At 43.0% G+C, this 18,098-nt stretch overlaps 1 protein-coding gene across 7 annotated transcripts in view; it reads left to right on the top strand.

The window, feature by feature from the left end:
• The first annotated feature begins 991 nt into the window (after positions 1–991).
• CCDC88A (coiled-coil domain containing 88A) overlaps positions 992–18,098 on the top strand; it is a 90,402-nt gene continuing 73,295 nt past the window's right edge. For 4 of the 7 annotated variants that reach the window (XM_035110950.2, XM_035110948.2, XM_035110947.2 and 1 more), the window contains exons 1-2: positions 994–2,005; positions 2,130–2,230. In XM_035110950.2, coding sequence (XP_034966841.2) covers positions 1,943–2,005; positions 2,130–2,230 — 164 coding nt within the window. In that variant the 5' untranslated portion in view covers positions 994–1,942. Of the gene's footprint in view, positions 2,006–2,129; positions 2,231–18,098 lie in introns of all 7 variants that reach the window. The other 3 variants (XM_060273138.1, XM_060273137.1, XM_035110946.2) reach the window with 1 other exon arrangement.

The following is an 18,098-nucleotide window of genomic DNA, read 5'->3' as shown; positions in this document are numbered from 1 at the left end:
TTATATCTATAGCTATATACTGTTTTTTTTCTGATGGGGTGTTTGCATATGTATATGTATACAACATATGTATGTACAGTATGTGATTTATATATATACACACACACACACACACACACACACACACTATATATATAATCTCCCCCTCAGAAAAAATATAGGGTAGATATAGATATATTATACAGATATAGATATGTATGAAAAAAATAAAAATACCCCCCCACCTCAGAAAGGCCTTCCTTTCCACAAGGCGCTCTGGGGCGCGCTCTCGCCGCCCGTTACTGCAGCGGCTGTCGGCGCGCGCGCGCGCGCCATGCAGCGGTTTTCTTCCTCTCCTCCCCTTTCCTTAATTCCTCCCCACCCCTCTCTACCAGTCCCAGTGAGGCGGAGGGATAAACCAGGACCGTGAGAGAGATTACATACTTGCATATACACAACCATACAAAAAAAAAAAGTGCGCGGCTTCCCCTTGCCTCTGCTGCGCTGCGGAAGGATCTCTCTCTCTCTTCCCCTGGTTCCTTCTCCGTTAGAGGGGAAGGAGAGGAGGCAGGCGTGTGCCGGAGAAAAGGAAGGGAGGGTAGGTGGGTGTGGATAGAGAGAGCGCGCGCGAGCCGCGAGTGATGCGGCTGCTGGACTGAAGGATCGGTTTAGCCGTTACTGAGGGGCGAAAGCAGGAGAGCGGGCGGGCGCACCCGCCGGGGAAGGGGGACTTAGTCCCTGGAAGTGTGTGTGGATTTTTTTTTTCGGGGGGGGGGGAGGGTTGGAAGGGCTGTTGCAACTGGGACCAGCAAGGAGAGAGAGAGAAAAAAGAGGAGTAGAAAAAAGAGGGTGGGAAATGGGGAGGGAAAGAGGAAGCTGAGGAGGCAGCTGGCTGGGGCGGGGGGGCGGGGAAGGGACTGAGTGAGGGGCTGAGGTGGTGGCGGTGGGTGAGTCACAGGGGGGGGGAGCCCGTGGAAGGGAGAGGCTGCAGACCAGAGCAGCCTTGGTTTTTTTGGGGGGGGGGAGGGAGATGTAAAAGGCGAGCGTTGAGGGGCCAGGGAACGGGGTGGGGTGGGATCCCCTCTACATACCCATCTTCAAAGCAGCGAGGGGAGGCCGCCTCTTTTGGATAGAGAGGTGTGTTGCCCTCTGAGGAAAGCTGCGCGAGCTGCCTCCCCACGGAAAAACAATAACCAAAGCCTACCTCCCTTCCCTCGCACCCCCACCCCAAACCAACCTTGCCTGAAGGAACCGGCGCCCTCCTTGTCTGCATGGGGAGGGAAACGAGCCTGGCTTGCGGAGCGGGGAGGGATTTCCTGTGCGGGCTCGCCTGAGAAAAGAGGGACTTGGAAAGTGGGGTGGCGGCGGCGGCTTGGAAGGAGAGATTTCTGCCCTCCTTGTCACACACATGCACGCTTTCGCCTGGCTAGGGAGCGAAACTGGGTCGAGGTAGTTTTCCTTGGGATTTGCATGTCTTTGCAGTCTTGCTTGCTGGTGCGGCAGCCCCGGGTAGAGTAAAGGAGCTGGGGAGACGGCGGCTGGGGGGGGGGTGTTGCTGTTGTGCGGCTGGCTGAGATAGGGCTCTCTCGTAGGGTCGCTTCCTTTCTTTCTCCTTCCTCTTAAAGCACGGGCAGAAGAGGAAGAAAGAGAGTGAAGTCGAAGACATACATCCGTAGGAAGCGTCGGGGGAGGGTGTGTGGGGAACCCTGAAAATGAACGTCGGCGATGGCCTCGCGACCGCTCCTTTTCTGGACGAGGGGCATAATGAAAACCCTGTTGTCGCCACTGCCCTGGCTACTTTTTGAATTTTATCGGGGGAACTAGCTTGGACGTATTCTTCCTGAACTCGTGGAGCATTTTACGGAATTACTGCAACGGAGGGAACCTACTGGCTTCTTGTTTTGTTTGGCTTTTCTTTCTTTTTGGAAAATACTGATTTGTTTTTTTAAAAAAAGCTCTTAAGATGGAAAACGAGATTTTCACACCTCTTTTGGAGGTCTTCATATCCAGCCCTCTTGTTACTTGGGTAAGCATTAATTCACTATTCAGTTGCAGAGATTTCAAGTGTGTGTGTGTGTGTGTGTACTGTAATTTCTTATGCTGGAGACCAAGACGAAGTACAGTATGTCATTGTGATAATTCTGTTATAGGTTAAGACATTTGGACCGTTAGCTGGAGGAAATCCAACAAACTTGGACGAATATGTTGCGCTTGTGGATGGAGTTTTCTTGAATGAAGTCATGCTTCAAATGTAAGTTGTTTTATTGTATGATTTGGTGTCTTCTGTATGCCACTTTTAGCAGTTGGTCTAAGAATGCATTTCTTGTGGTCACTTTTTCTGCTAACTTGGGAACATAGTTCAGTGCCTTAACATATTCCCAATTGTTTGTACTGCTTATGTGTGCAGCTGTTTCCTGGGAGTTGAATTCAGCGGAAGTGGGGAGATGCAAAATTGCTAGGCAGAAGTAACACAGGATTCAATCCAGTAAAGGGTTAAGTACTGCATCTGGTCTGAGAATAATTGTACTCAGATGAAATGTTCAACTCTAAGCTTTTTATATTTGCCGTAAAAGCTCAGTATACATTTTAATGTTTTGTAGAAACCTCCCAGGTTTCATCCCTCATATGTTATCTGTGTGGAGCTTCAGATCCCTGATTTTGATCAGTGTTTAAGACAAAATGCAATAGTGCTTGCAAACTGATCTTAATTTTACTTGGGAAGGAAACCCCATGATTTCAACAGTTTGTTTAAATGAAAGCTGCACTTAATTATTCTGTGCTGTAATATACTTCATAAACACAGCTCAGAACAAAAGTTTGAGGGCTTTGAGGGACATCTGTTGAGGATAGTATTTTGGTTGAATGGCATCATTTTTGTAGTGATCATTACAAAGGCTAGTCTGTCCCCAGTTTCAATTAATATTGGAAAACCCCACAGAAATTGATTCATATTTTAAACCTTAATTTATGGCTAAGTGGTGGTAATTTTTGTATCACTGATATGGATGGAAGAGCCATATGTTCATTCTATTTTTCAGTGGTGTAATATCTTAACAAATAAAGTTGTGGGAAATTAAATGTAGTTTAATAAGAAATAGGGCACCCCTAGAAGCAGCATGTTTCCTTTGGGATGAACATTGCCACAAGAGGTTTCCCCAGTTTTTGATGATAGATGAATTCCTCTAATGAAATGACTTACAGCTTGCTGCTAAAACATTTTTAGACTACACAGGACTAAACCTAAAAGTAACATTTCCACATCCTGAATTGGGAGCAAAAATGTTTTAGTCCTGTGTAGTCTATTGTACTATTGTACTTCGTTTGCCCAAGAGCTGTTGCTCATAAGCTAGTGATTCAACATGTGGAAATCATCATGCATGAATCAACATCTGTGAAAGATATGAGCAGCAACAAGTACTGTTGTTAAAACCTTCTGATTTAAGTACATTCAAAGGATTCACAAAGTAAGGATGCATGCAGTTAATAATGGCTATGTATAAAAAAGTCTAGTATGAAGTCAGACTTCACTGACATGAAAGTTCAGTGAATATGATTACTTGAAGCCAGAGATTATAGACTTTTTTTTTGTTTTTTAATAAAGTTGTATAGCTGGATGATTACTTTCAGTATAGTCAGAAACATAATAGAATTTAGGATGTCATCCTAAAGACTAAGAGCCTTATAATGTACTTATTTCTTTGCTGTTGGTACTGTGGAGAATTGGAGATGATCCTTTGGTAGAGATGGAAATTCCTTCTTCTTATATAGAATAGTGTGTACTTTTGTTGAAATCTCTCTACCGTGACGTATAGTAGCTTGGGCATGACAGAACATTGTTTCAACTGCTTTGTAGTTCGACCATCATTTTATGAAGATTTAGATTATTACTCTTGGTACTCGGGGTGGTGGGCCACTAGGATTTCACTCCAGAGAGTTATGGACCTAGCTAGCTTCCAGAATGCTTAGGCATGGTGATGCGTTTGGGATGGGACACAAAAAGGTAAAGTTGATGCTGTTTGATGACCTGATGTGGATTGGAGGTTGACTGAGGCTGTTGAGAAAATAATGCCCAGAAAAACACTTGTGGTCTTCTCTTATTTACAATGGAGATTTTTGGCATTGGAATATCAAGGGAGACAACAAAGAGTGGCAGAGAAATTAGTCTGCATCTGACTATCATGCCACACCTGTGCTATAACAGTGTCAGTGATAGAAAATGCTCTCTTCTGCTACCATTGTCTGAATAAAGGCAGCTTATTTTTGATACCATTTAAGCAGAGTTGCTTAGGGTAATGATAATTCAGTTTGCTAGCTGATTTGCAAAAAAGTCAGTCATATACAACTTGACTTGGATATCACATTTAGAATACAGCTGCACCAAGTGCTCATGTGCAGACATTTTCTGACAAAAAGCCCTGTTTCAAGGAGAGATGCAAAATGCTTCTCTCTGCTGCTCCTTTGGCACCATTTTCTTCTCCTTCACTATGTGACCCCAGCTAATTAACAGTCATACAGCGACTATGAAATAATGCTGCTAGATAGATTATCTAAATTGGCTACATTTTATCCCAAGGTCAATTATATTAGCACAAACTCTGAATTGGTATTGGGAGGGTAGCAAATATTTTAATCAGGAGTCTACAAAAGCTTTACAATTCCCTTTCAGGCTATGACATATCAATAAATTCTGAAAGGGGCTAGCTCATGGCCACACTGAATCTGTCACTGGATACAAATGAGTTTCCTATAGACCACTATGAGCACAGGGCAGAGACTTATTGGTCTGCTACTTGGAGCATCAACCACCACACCCATTAACCACAGGGCCTATTGGCAAACTAAAATGAAGAACCTCAAAAAGTTTGATTCAGCATTCTCTCTGTGTTGGTTCTATACCAGGAGAGGGTTCACTCACTCAATGTTAAGTGGGACACTTCTAAGACAGGCAGAGGGTGAAGTGCTACTTCATAGTTGCTGTATGATTAGGGCAACCCAGTCAGATGGGCGGGGTACAAATGTTATTGTTGTTGTTGTTGTTAATTAGCTGGGAGGCATCATAAATGGCATATCCCACTACTACAGTTGTCTGTTTCTTACCTAGGCTGTGGTCCAAGTTTTCCAGTGAATCTGGAATGGCATAACAATTTAGGAAACCCTTAGTTATCTTCCAGCAACTCCTGCAGCCAAGCTAGAGTCAAACATATTGCTCTGCTTTCCTTTGGACCACAAAAAAGCAAAGCTGAAAGAGCAGAGATAAAGTGGGAGGACAGCTACAGCAGACCCTGTAAATCTTCAACAGTTTGACTTCACATCCAAAGGCACACTTCTCCACTGTCTCCCAAGACAGATGGATGCCAACCACAGTTAACAAATCATTTTAAGATTTAGGACAAGACTGCACATGAGGTTTACTTATAGTTTGACCTTGAGTACAAACTTCTCACCCCCAAAAACAGAAAGGTGGTGGTGTGGATATAGACTTGGGACTCCAGTGTAGTGGACATGAACCTTTTGTCTCACTGAAATAATAGAAGACTCCCCATGCCTGCACTTTTCTTAGGAAAAATATTTTTTCCAGGCATGGGTGGTGGGTGGCTGCTCTGGTTCAGGACCCTAGCGACATAAAGGTTTAAAGTACCCCTATACCCCCATGCATTCCCCTGCATGCAAAGACAGGCTCTAGCAAAGACAGGCTCTGAGTAGATGAGACCAATAGTGGGTCCAAAGGTCAATAAGCCAATTTCTGCACATGCTATAGAGATAGATAGATGGGGCTCTTCAAACTGGGGAAGTAGCCCATCTAGGAGAAGGAAAACTCTGACCCCCCCAAACCTCCGCTGCTTTGTGGGACCGAAGAAAAGGCTAAGGAATAAACCTTACACAAATCTGGAGTGGAGTCCCTAAGACGGTTGGATGGCCCTTGTACGCCTCATTCTGGCAACTCTTACAGCCTAGCTAGAACCAATTGTATTGCTCTGATTTCCTTAGGACCACTTCAGGCCGGGGGTGGGTGCGGTGTCTTGTCATCTGGGCAGCTCGGTACCTCCACATATTCTGCCCAGGCTTGCACCCCAGAGAGGTCACTTCGGTGTTCCTAATGCAGCAAAAACAACACAGTTTCACCTCATCCCTGGAGGCACACTCCATTGTCTAGGGTCCTGAACTGATCGGAATCATGCTGCTTATGCTGATAGTTCTTTGAAGGGGAAACCTAATGATAATTCCACATCTGGGGTACCACTGTTGAGAATTGATGATTTTCATATCTGGTGGTAGAGGACATTGAAAAGGACCTCTGCAGAAGATATTAATGATAATGGGATAGGTGTTCCTAATCAATAGCTTTTCTATATTTAAGTCAGATCATGTATAGGAGCTACTTTCATAGGCTCCAGTATCAAAAGAAGCTTGTCAGTGTACTTTCCAGTCCCACACAGATTCTCACTTCACTACCATGCCATGAATAGACTTTGGTAACTAAATGTAACCTTTCTCTGAAATTCAAAACTCTTCCAAATTCCTTGTAAAAGCCAGTCCAATAAAATGGGTCTCTTCTTTCAAGTAGCTTTATCAGCTTTTGCAAATCAGGACTTGAGCATTTCTCATGAGAGAGAGGACTGCCTGTACTGTGCTGTGATGAACAATACTCACAATCAATTCAGTTTAACAAATAAAGCATCAGCTGCAGGATATTCCAGCTACATCCCCTCCTTTATTGTATTCAGCCACCCAGGGATCAGAGGGGTGGCTTTGCTTAAAAGCAAGAAGAAATCTGGAAGTTTTTTAGAAACAATAAAAATATTACTACTACTACTACTTCTTCTTCTTCTTTGGTGATCACTCGTAGCCGGGTAAGATTGTCTTCCATGAACATGGTCTTAACGGTGAGTCCGTAAGTGACTGTGGAGGCCAATTCTAGATCCATACATGCCTCCACAGTGGGGACATAGGTTTCCGGGTGGGAGTTGATGATGGTGAGGGTTTGCCAAACGTGCCTTCCTCTTAGCACGTTTCTCCCTTTCGTCCTGAGTTCGAGCATCTTCAAAGCCCATGACATCTTTGGTAAGGTTGTTCTCCAATTGGAGCGCTCACAGGCCAGTGTTTCCCAATTGTCTGTGTTTATACTACATTTAAAAAAAGATTTGCCTTGAGCGAGTCTTTAAACCTCTTTTGTTGACCACCAGCATTACGCTTTCCATTTTTAAGTTCGGAATAGTGTAGTTGCTTTGGAAGACGATCCAAACAACATGACCAATCCAACCAAGTTCATGTTGAAGAATCATTGCTTCAACACTGGTGATCTTTGCTTCTTCCAGTACACTGGCATTTGTTCGCCTGTCTTTCCAAGTGATGTGTAAAAATTTTGGAGACACTGTTGATGGAATCTTTCAAGGAGTTGGAGATGGCATTATAGGTGGTCCATGTTTCACAAGCATACAATAAGGTTGGTAGTACAATAGCTTTGTAAAAAAGCATTTTGGTTTCCCTGTGAATGTCCCAGTCCTCAAACTCTCTACATTTCAGTCGGGAGAAAGCTGGATTTTGGCATCAGTGTATGCTGGTATCAAAGAAAGAGTGCTGTTTACCAGAATTTGCAGCCAGTGGTGAAGGGACTAAATAGATGGTGATGATTTCTGACCTGTGAAGCAGGAAGTTTGGATGTGGAGAGGCTTATTCCAGCAGGATGTTGGGAACAGCTATTTCGTAAGGCAAGGCATGAGATGTAGGAAAATAGATGAGAGCTGTTGGAGGATGCTTGGTCCTTGAAGTGAAGGCAGTGAAGGTCCTGTGTGAGTGCCTGGAAGCGGTTGGAGGATGGATGGCAGCTAACAGATTGAGGTTGAATCCTGACAAGACAGAAGTACGGTTTGTGGGGGACAGGAGGCGGGCAGGTGTGGAGGACTCCCTGGTCCTGAATGGGGTAACTGTGCCCCTGAAGGACCAGGTGTGCAGCCTGGGAGTCATTATGGATTCACAGCTGTCCATGGAGGCGAAGGTCAATTCTATGTCCAGGGCAGCTGTCTTATCAGCTCCATCTGGTACACAAGCTGAGACCCTACCTGCCCGCGGACTGTCTCGCCAGAGTGGTGCATGCTCTAGTTATCTGTCGCTTGGACTACTGCAGTGTCGCTTGGACTACTGCGAGAAGCCAAGTTGCAGGGAAGCAGGCAGAGGGCCTTCTCGGTAGTGGCACCTGCCCTGTGGAACGCCCTCCCATCAGATGTCAAAGAGAAAAACAGCTTCCAGATTTTTAGAAGACATCTGAAGGCAGCGCTGTTTAGGGAGGTTTTTAATGTTTAATAAATTATTGTATTTTATTTTTCTGTTGGAAGCCGCCCAGAGTGGCTGGGAAAACCCAGCCAGATGGGCGGGATATAAATAATAAATTGTTGTTGTGGGCGGGGTATAAATAATAAGTTGTTGTGGTTGTTGTGGTTGAAGTAGTCAGGGGCAATAGGGTTGCTGGTGAATATATTGTGGTATGCAAGATATGAAAAGATAGCATCTTTTGATGGAGATTTTTATTAGTTAGCCACTGCTCCTTTGCATATGAAAGCAGCTGCGGGTAAGTACAGGTGAGATCCAGCTAAGTCATACTCTGCATACTCTGCATTGAAATCAATGGATCAAAATAATTGTGGATTCCACATTTGTTTCAAAATGAAATTAATAAGCACAGCAGCAAAAGAAGATGTGCAGATCCCTCCTATTCCCTGTTGCTCATACTCCTGCCACAGGTGAAGCCATTTGCACTTCAGTAGGAAAGGAGTTCCAAAATCTGGGGCCACCACAGAAATGGGCCTTTTTTAATGCAGTGTATTGCCCTTTATGTATTACTGAAACCAAGGTATTTTTAATCACTTTAATCATACTAGCCATAACTTGAAAGAAATGGCTAGAATAATGATGTGATAGCATATTTGTTGTGTGGAGGGACTGAAGACATTGGATCTTTTACAAACGTCTTCCTCAAGTGTTTATTGATTTGAATATAATGGATGTTAACAAACAGTCCAAAACATCTGTTTAAAATATCATTTCCCCATTCAGTTGTTCAGTAAGGCTTTTCTGTTCCAGCAGCACAGATTTTATTTCTGTTATGCCATGTTCCCTTCAGTTGTCTACATTTCCCATTGTAGGTCACTGTTAGGGCAACTTTATATATTCATTCCAGGGCCCGTAACTAGGTCAGTTGTGTTGAAGGCTCATATTAAGTGAGGTGCTGACTGCATTTTTTCCCTAAGTAAGATTCCTACACCCCCCCACACACCAGTCTGGTTATTATGGAATAAAACTTCATACAATTAAGCAATAAATGATGCAAACATAAGCTACAATACAGATAGAAATATAAGTATAAGCAGAATATAGTCATGGTCATATTATTTTAAATTATAGCATTGTAAAAAAGACACACGGTTGGACATTATCAGTTATGGAAACAAAACCTTTCAAGAGAAGTAAAAACAATTCCTTTAAATTTATTTTCTGCACCTTTTGCTGAATCCTGAGGGGGAAATGCAAGTTTTTTATATATAGCAATTTCTATTATTTTTAAATAACAGTTCTGTTTTAGTGGAAGGTTCTGTTAATTCCCAGTGCTGGAGAATACGTCTTCTAGCTGCTATTACCAGATTCTCTATGAGGTGTTTGATATTAACTGATAGGCTGTGATCTATTGGATTTTATTGATAACCTTATTCTGAAACCCCTAGAGATTTGGGCAGGTTCATATATTGTGTAGAAAGTGTGCCCTGGAAGCCCTGAGCTGATGAGGGAAGCTACAGGAGGGGGTAGGTCTAGACTCCTTATCTATGTGTCCTTTTTCCGATTTAACATAACAGAGCAATCCTAATCTTCAGCTAGGGTCTGGGAAGGTCAGCTGAAGCCTTCTACTGTCAAGGGCAAGAAAGTGTTGAGGGAGTTGGGGGCATGCCTCCCCCCCCCTTTTTTCTCTTGCTATGCCAGCTTCAGGCTGGTATAGCTGAGGAACCAGAGGATCAGACTCACATAACTTTACTCAGTGGATGTAAAACTGCTGGCACACTGCCCTAAAATGGCATTTAAGGGTTTTTTCATGCTGAACAGCTGGTAGCAGCTTACCGCTTGTTTGGGTGTACTGTACCTTGAGGCCTCTGACATGGGAGAGCCTCCTCCAACATAACAGCACTCCTTTCTGCCAATAGCACTCCTTTCTGCCAATTATGTGCTATCATAATCCTCTCTTTCAGTCATAGACATGAGGGAAGGATTGTGGCCGTACAACTTTCCAACACCTTTCTTTCTTTCTTTTTTTCTTTCTTTTACTTGATCAGAAAAATTCTATATTTAATCAAATGGCATTGCTGTCATGACATCGATTTTGGCTCTAATGTTATGGAGGAAAATATTTTAAACAAAATAAATGGATAGCAGTGAAGTTTGTACTTATGTTTTCTGAGCAACAGATGAATTACTTGTATCAGTTTGCTTCTTCAATTCGCATTTCAGAATTTGTCAACTGGGATTAAGGAAGCAGTATTTTTAATTGAATTTAAGTGACTATATGTTAATGCACCCTCTTTTAAAAAAAGTTTGTGGCTATTTATGTCATTTGAAAATGTTGTAAGTAGGTTTATTGTGTCCACTTGGCAATGATTTGCTCCTGGGATGCCTGACAAAACACATGTTTGTTTTTGCTTGAACGTAGTAAATAAAACAAGTTTGTTTCAGTATATAAAGGAGCACATGTAGTAGTTAAACTAAAATGTAACAATAGTGCAACTGTTTTCACAGTTTGTGCTGCTTTGAGGAAACAGCTGTTTAAATTAATGTAAAAAAAATACTTCCTGGAGTTAAATTTCTGGTTTGTCTTCAAGATCACATAATCTTCTTTCTTAGCCATTTTTTGTTATCAGTAATTCTAAGATCATTGGTATTTCTTTTGTCTACAAATGATCCTCAGATCATTCTGTCTTTCCTAGTTTTATGTCCTCCTTTATCCTCTGATTTTCATCTTTTTATTTAAAAATCCCGATTTACTTCGTGGGTTGATGTATAAGATAAATTTTCTTTGGTCTTCTCCCCTTTTTATTTTTTTGATCCATAATCTGTATACTGTATAAAAAATGTAGAAGGTGCATGTTTGTTTGACTGAACCTTTCTCCACAACCGCTTACCCGATCGCCCTCTAATTTGCCCACAACATCAGGTGCGCATGTAGGAGCTCTATCCACTTACATTGTTCACACACATACCTAGGACAGGTAGAAACCTGGATTTGCCCCCTTCAGTGGACATCCAACAAACAACATCCAACATACAGCCAAATTCCTGCCCACTCCCCATCCACCCCACCAAACAACATCCAACATACAGCCAAAATCCCGCCCACTCCCCATCCACCCCACCAAACAACAACCAACATACAGCCAAAATCCTGCCCACTCCCCATGCACTCCACCAAACAACATCCAACATACTGCCAAAATCCCGCCCACTCTCCATCCACCCCACCACCCCGGGACCCAGCCCACCCCGGACACCAGACCTCTGCCAGGGACCAGGCCACACCAACAGTAACCCGCTCCCCAAGGACCCCCTCTTGCCATGAAGGTACCTACCCCAGAGATTCCCCCCTCAGGGAACAGGCTGTTCCGATCACACCACCTCCAGGGAGCAGGCCACCCCAACACCAACCCACTCCCCAGGGATCCCCGCCCCCCCCATAGGTTGCGGCCTTCTCCATCCTGGCCGATCCACAATCCACACCCTCTGCGGAGATCTCGCCACCGGCACAAAACAGGCCACCCCAACACCAGCCCTCTCCCCAGGGATCCCTGGCCCCCCATAGATCCCGCCCATACCCATCTCGACACCACTAGGGAACAGGCCGACTCGATAGCAGGCCACTCCCCAGGGATCCCCGCCCGCCCCAGAGATCAAGGATAACACCTCCCAGAGTAGCCACACAGTCGTCCCGTCCCCCAGGGAACAACCACCAGACTCCTGAAGTATCCACAAGTCCCCCCTCTCTTTGTATCTTGCCCCCGCCAGGGAACAACCACCAGCCCCCTACACAGTCCACCCCCCGCACATCATACCCCCACCAAGGAACATCCACCAGGCCACTACACATTTTATTCTCTTTCCCCTTTTCTTTAAAATTCGCCGCCCCATACCGCCGTCCCCCACGGACCTGGACCTTCACACATCCCACACCACACCCCCAATGGAGTTGCACCCTCCACATGAACCTCACGGACACTACCTCCCTCGGAATCCTGCCCCACTACAACGCTCTACCCCCAAGACCCTCCACCCACAATACCCTCCCCAACCAATACCAAGACCCCCAAGGACCCTTCACTCTCCTCAACCCTTCCCTACCAATATCAGGACCACCCAAGGAAACTCACCTCTCCTCAACCCTCCCCTCCCACCCCTCCAAATATCAACACCACCCAAGGACCCTCACCTTTCCTCAACCCTCCTCTCCCAGCCCCCAAATACCAGGATCACCCAAGGAACCACACCTCCCCTGACTGGGGGTTCCCAGGAAGAGGGAGTTGGATTCACAGGGATAAACTGAGAGGGGGGGACAAACAGAATAGATCAGGGGTGCCCAAACTACGGCCCGGGGGCCGGATGCGGCCCAATTGGCCTGCCAATCCGGCCCGCGACGACCGCCGCTGCCCGCTCTTACGGCGCGCAGCGCGGCAGCGCTCTTCCGGGTCGGGAGAAAAGCGCCAAAAATCCTTTGTGTGCATGCGTATGGGCCTCTCCCGACCCGGAAGAGGTCATTTCTGGTGCACTTCCGGGTCGGGGGAGGCCCATACGCATGCGCACAACGGACTTTCGGCGCTTTTTCCACCCTGGAAGCGTGCCGCTGCGCTAGTAAGCGCCCGTGCGCACTCCGCCGTCCTCCGGCCCGCCGCGCGATTGGCGCGGTGGGAACCGGCCCAAAAGCCGGTAAGTCTGGGGACCCCTGGAATAGATCATGGATTGGGACAGGGTGGGGGCAGTCACAGGGATTAGCCACAGCAACACGTGGCAGGGCCAGCTAGTACTAGATAGTCTGTGACAGTAACTGTGTCCTCAGTTAATAATATATTTTGTGTAGCCTGGTGCAGAAAATAAGGGTATAGTAAAAAGTAGTAAATTTAGTCCTTCAAAATCTTTTTACCCTTAAGGTTTCTGTGGGAGGGTGAATTATTGTTGTCCCCCACAATGCATTGCAGGACGATGTACAATAAAAACAGCAAAAACACAGTTGAAAACAACACACACCAAATATATATTGATACAGTATAGATAAATAGTGTGTACACACACACACACACACACAGAGAGAGAGAGAGAGAGAGAGAGAGAGAGAGAGAGAGAGAGAGAGAGAGAGAGACCCATGACAGAGACCCATTCATTCAGCTGGGAAAGCCTGTTGGAACAAAAAATGTATTCAGTTGTTTCCACAAAATGCAGATAGTGTTCTATTTTGCAAGGAATCAGGTTGGTTGGTATCCATTTGTCACAGGAGACAATGGATGAGTGCGACAAAACAGAGGCAGCCATACTAAAAGCCCTGCTCTAAGTTTGAATGCATCAAAGCAACATAAAATTCTATTTGGTAATAAGATATGCAGTATTCTATCGAACACAATAATCTTTATAACACACAAACTTAGATTTTCTCATCCCAGCCAGAAGTCTGTCCAACTATCAGTTTTCACCAATCTGGTGTCTTCAGTTCTAGACCACAACTCCCAGGAGCCCCAGGTAGTATTACTGATGCGAATTCTACTTCAGAAGATACTGAGTTTTTTTACCCTGATATAAAAGAGGCACATATATCTGAAGCTTGTCTTTGAAGTCTGATTTTGTATTGCAGCATGCAGCTCCCACATGGACCTCATGATCACATAGCACAATCTTTCTCCCCTGCTCCATATCAGCACCCTGATGGGGAATTGCACACAGCAAATGTTTTGAGTGGAAACTTTCCCCTGCCAAATCATGCTTTCTTTTTCTTTCTCTTCCTGTATTTATGACTTAATCGAACAGGAAGCACCTGAGCAGATGCACTCTAGTACGGTAGCACTCTTGACTTTATTTAGCGAAAGGAAATGTTGATAGTCAAAACCTTTTATAAAACAATTTTTCTTGCTACCTTTAATTTTTCTTTGTTCTTGTTTATGGAAAATGAATGCCTTTTTAAAATTACTTTTTCCTCTTAGAAAACCTAAGCACAGTGTAATAATAATAATTTAACATTTTTGTTTGAAGTACTGTTTACAAAGGAATGGCTTTCTTGAATGTGTCTAGTGGAATAATATTTCTTAAAACTGAGCTTGTGATGAGGTAGCTTGTATCATGAACAGTTGCTTAAGGGAAGAGGATGGTGTCACCCATTCAAGCATAACTGTGAATGAAAAATTTGGCACATATCCTTAACACATCAGTGTGAACATGAGACAGCTCTGTTTCAGCTCACAGATTTCCTCAGTATTAACAGTTAGCGATGTGTGACATTATGTTTGCTTTCAACTTTGGCATCTTAATCACAGGATCACCCATACTTTCCTGCATGGGCAAATATATGGTACTATTAGAATGAATTGTGAACTAATATATATGTGATCAGTTGTCACAAGCATTTTCTTGTCACTAGCTCTGTTAAACAGTAGCCATAGCCAGCTGTCTCATAAGAGTCTGCTTACTTTAGATATTCAGAATATTTGTGACTTTCTAGTACAAAACTACTCAGATTTGAAGTTATTTTTGTTGGTTTTCTAAAAAACATTTATTCCATGCAGAAATGTTTTACTTCTAAGGTTCTAAATCCACAACCTCATAGGACTATCTACAGAAGGCTGTCAATTTTCCTTTATTCCTGGGTGAAATGGCTGCAAATCATTCCAATAGACGACATGTCACATATTAGCTTCCTCTCTTTTAAAGAAGTTAAATCTGATAACTATACCACTATGTTTGAATCTTTTAATAGTCATTTATAGAGCTGGTTGAAATTGCTGATTGGAATGCTTTACTGATAGTTTTCAAATTATCAAATACAGCCTTCATTTATCCCACCTGCCACTGCTTACAGTTTGAAAACCGGAACAGTTTAATAGATAAGTCATACCATACCAGTGTAGACCCAGTGTGGAATCCTTTTCCAGTACAGACAAGTGCTGAAATGGATTTTGTGCATGTAGTCAATTTTAGGCTTACAGAAATTGACAAAGTATGTGTCATGTTCACCAAATATAAAACAGGAAGTTAGACAAACTCTTCCTTTTGAGTACAGTAGATCTGGACATACCACTAGTTTGGCAACCGGGGCATGCCGGAAAATATGGAACATTATAAAAACATACAGTAGTGACAAAAATTGGCCATGTTATTCAGGGTTACACAGATCATTTGCACTCTACGTATGGTATGAATTAAACCAAGTTTCCCCCCTTTTTTCAATTTTTTTATTGAGTTATTACAGAAACAAAAAGAACAAACAAAAAAGGGGGAAAATGCACCCTTTACACCCATACCGTACAGAAAATTAATACAATCATTGCCAAACCAAATACAAAACACAAATGACTTCCCGTCTACTCCTTAATTCAAATACAGAAAATACAAACTATTATCATGATTAAACTGCTTCTTCATTAATCTTGAGTCTCACATTATTATTGAAGCTACTACTGAAATTAGTCAAATGCTGCAACAGAATTTAAACTGCTATATTTATTTTTTTAAATACATTTTTAAGATTTCTCATTTTGATACAAATACCTGTTTAGGTTTATTCTTTATTTTTTCAGACAAACTATCTAATCCCACATATTCAATCAATTTTTGAATCCATTCCTGCATAGATGGGAGTTTGTCAGATTTCAAATTTGCAGCAATTACCCGTAACATTCTTGCTGCAACTGTGGAGTGTAAGAAGATATCCTTCATCTTTTGAGTAAGATCCAGACCTGTAATCCCCAGAGGATAAGCTTCTGGTTTTTTATTAAAAGAGATTTTTAGTAGTTTTTTGCAATTCTATATGCATGTTATTCCAAAACACTTCAATTTTCTTGCACTGCCACCACATGTGGTAAAAAGTGCCTGGTTTTTCTGCACATCTCCAGCAATTGCCTGGGACACTTTTATACATTCTAGAAAGCTTCCATGGTGTTAAGTACCATCTATATTGCATTTTTTTAAAATTCCTAGGGTGTAACAAGTTGTAAACTTCTAATTGTTTTTCCACAAATTTTCCAATTGGAACATATTTATTGTATACCCAGTCTTGTGAGCACTTAATCATAGCCGCGGTGACCTCCCCCTCCTCCTTGACCTCCCAATGAAGGAGGAGTCAGTACAGTTTGGAAAGGGTTTTACTCTTGGAGTTTACTAACTCCAATTCAAATCTGGAAATTTCTGTTGCAAAGCCCTTTTGTTTATTGAATTTGAATTTTTCAAATAATTGATGATACTGGAACCAATCAGATACATGCTCTCTTATCTCCTCAAAGCTTTTTAACTTTAATTGGTAGTCTTCCTCTTTAAGGAGTACTTTATATGTAGGCTAGATTTTCTGAGTACCGTATTCTTCCTTTTAACTGCAGATGCTTCTATTGGGGATGTCCACCATGACACTTTGGGTTCTAACAAGTCCTTATATTTTTCCCAAATTGCAAAAAGTGAACTCCTGGTTATGTGATTCATAAAATTTCTGTGTATTTTAGCTCTTCCGTACATGAAGTATATGTGCCATCCCCATCAATTGTTGAATCCCTCCAGATCTAGAAGGTCAGGATCTTGCAGAGTGCACCATTCCTTCAGCTAGGTGAAGCAGGCTGCCTCATAGTATAGTTTCAGGTCGGGGAGAGAAAAACCTCTATCTTTTATATCAATTAATATTAGATGTTTGACTCTGGGTTTTTTCCCCTCCCACAAAAACTTAAGAGATCCCTTTCTGCCAAGTCTTGAGACAGCCCGCGTCACCCAGCACTGGAATCATTTGAAATAAGAATATTCATTTAGGAAGGACATTCATCTTTATGACAGAAATTCTACCCAGAAATGAAAGCTTTAACCTGCTCCAGATTTCAAGATTATTTTTTATCTCTAACCAATTTTTTGTATAATTATTTTGAAATGGGTTTATATTTTTTGGGATGATCCAAGTGCCCAAATACTTCACTTTTTGACAAATCTTCAAATCAAGTTTTTACATTCATTTCACTAATAACTTTCTTTTTTTTTTAATAATAATAATAATTTATTATTTATACCCCGCCCATCTGGCCGGGTTCCCCCAGCCACTCTGGGCGGCTTCCTTTTTTTTTAAAATAATAATTTTTATTAATTTTATACAGACAAGACAAACAAAACATACAATATAGCACTGTCCCTTCATTTTCCCTCCACCCACCGGTCCACCTCTGCCACCGGTAGTACCCGTGTGCGTTAAGAATCAAAGGGGTCCATTATAAGTTGGGTTTGGCCTCCCCCCTCCCTCCTCCCCCCACATCCCCTCCCTGCCACTGAAAGGACAGGAATGGAGGAGCTCTGAGGATTGGTTTCCCCCAGCTCTTTCATAAACATACTTAAACAAATACAAACACAACAACAATAGGGAAAAAATATAATTTCCCAATTCTTATTATCTTAACATTATAATTGTGACTTCCTCGATACTCTTCCTCCTGGTTTTCCTGACAATCTCTAGTTACTTATGGCGGGTTTTCTATTCCAATTCAAAATCCTTTTCTTATAATGTTAACTTAATCCTCCTCCTTTTCCATGCTGCCCTCCCACAGGCCCCCTCCTGCCACAAGAGGAACCCGTAGGGCACAGCACTTCCAAGGTTCCATTATTGTGTCTGGGTTTCTTTCCACCCCCTCCTCTCCCCTCTGAGCACCCCCTGCCACTGGGTGCCTCAGAGTAAGGAGAGGAGGATAAGCAGCTCTCTGCCCAGACACCTATCTGAACTCACAAAAATTAGTATTAACCTAAAAATTCTTTCCTCAGCCATTCTTCTAACTCCCTCCAGAAAACACAGCTTTTTTTTACTTTTTTACCCTCCATCCCCTCTCCCTAAGTCTTTTCCCCCAATTGGATCAGCATTTCCGTTAACAAGCCAA

The sequence above is a fragment of the Zootoca vivipara genome, chromosome 3 (assembly GCF_963506605.1).
Source record: "Zootoca vivipara chromosome 3, rZooViv1.1, whole genome shotgun sequence".
In the NCBI taxonomy this organism is placed as follows: domain Eukaryota; kingdom Metazoa; phylum Chordata; class Lepidosauria; order Squamata; family Lacertidae; genus Zootoca; species Zootoca vivipara.
The sequence above is the reverse complement of the archived record's forward strand: the minus strand, read 5'-3'. Positions and strand labels throughout refer to the sequence as shown.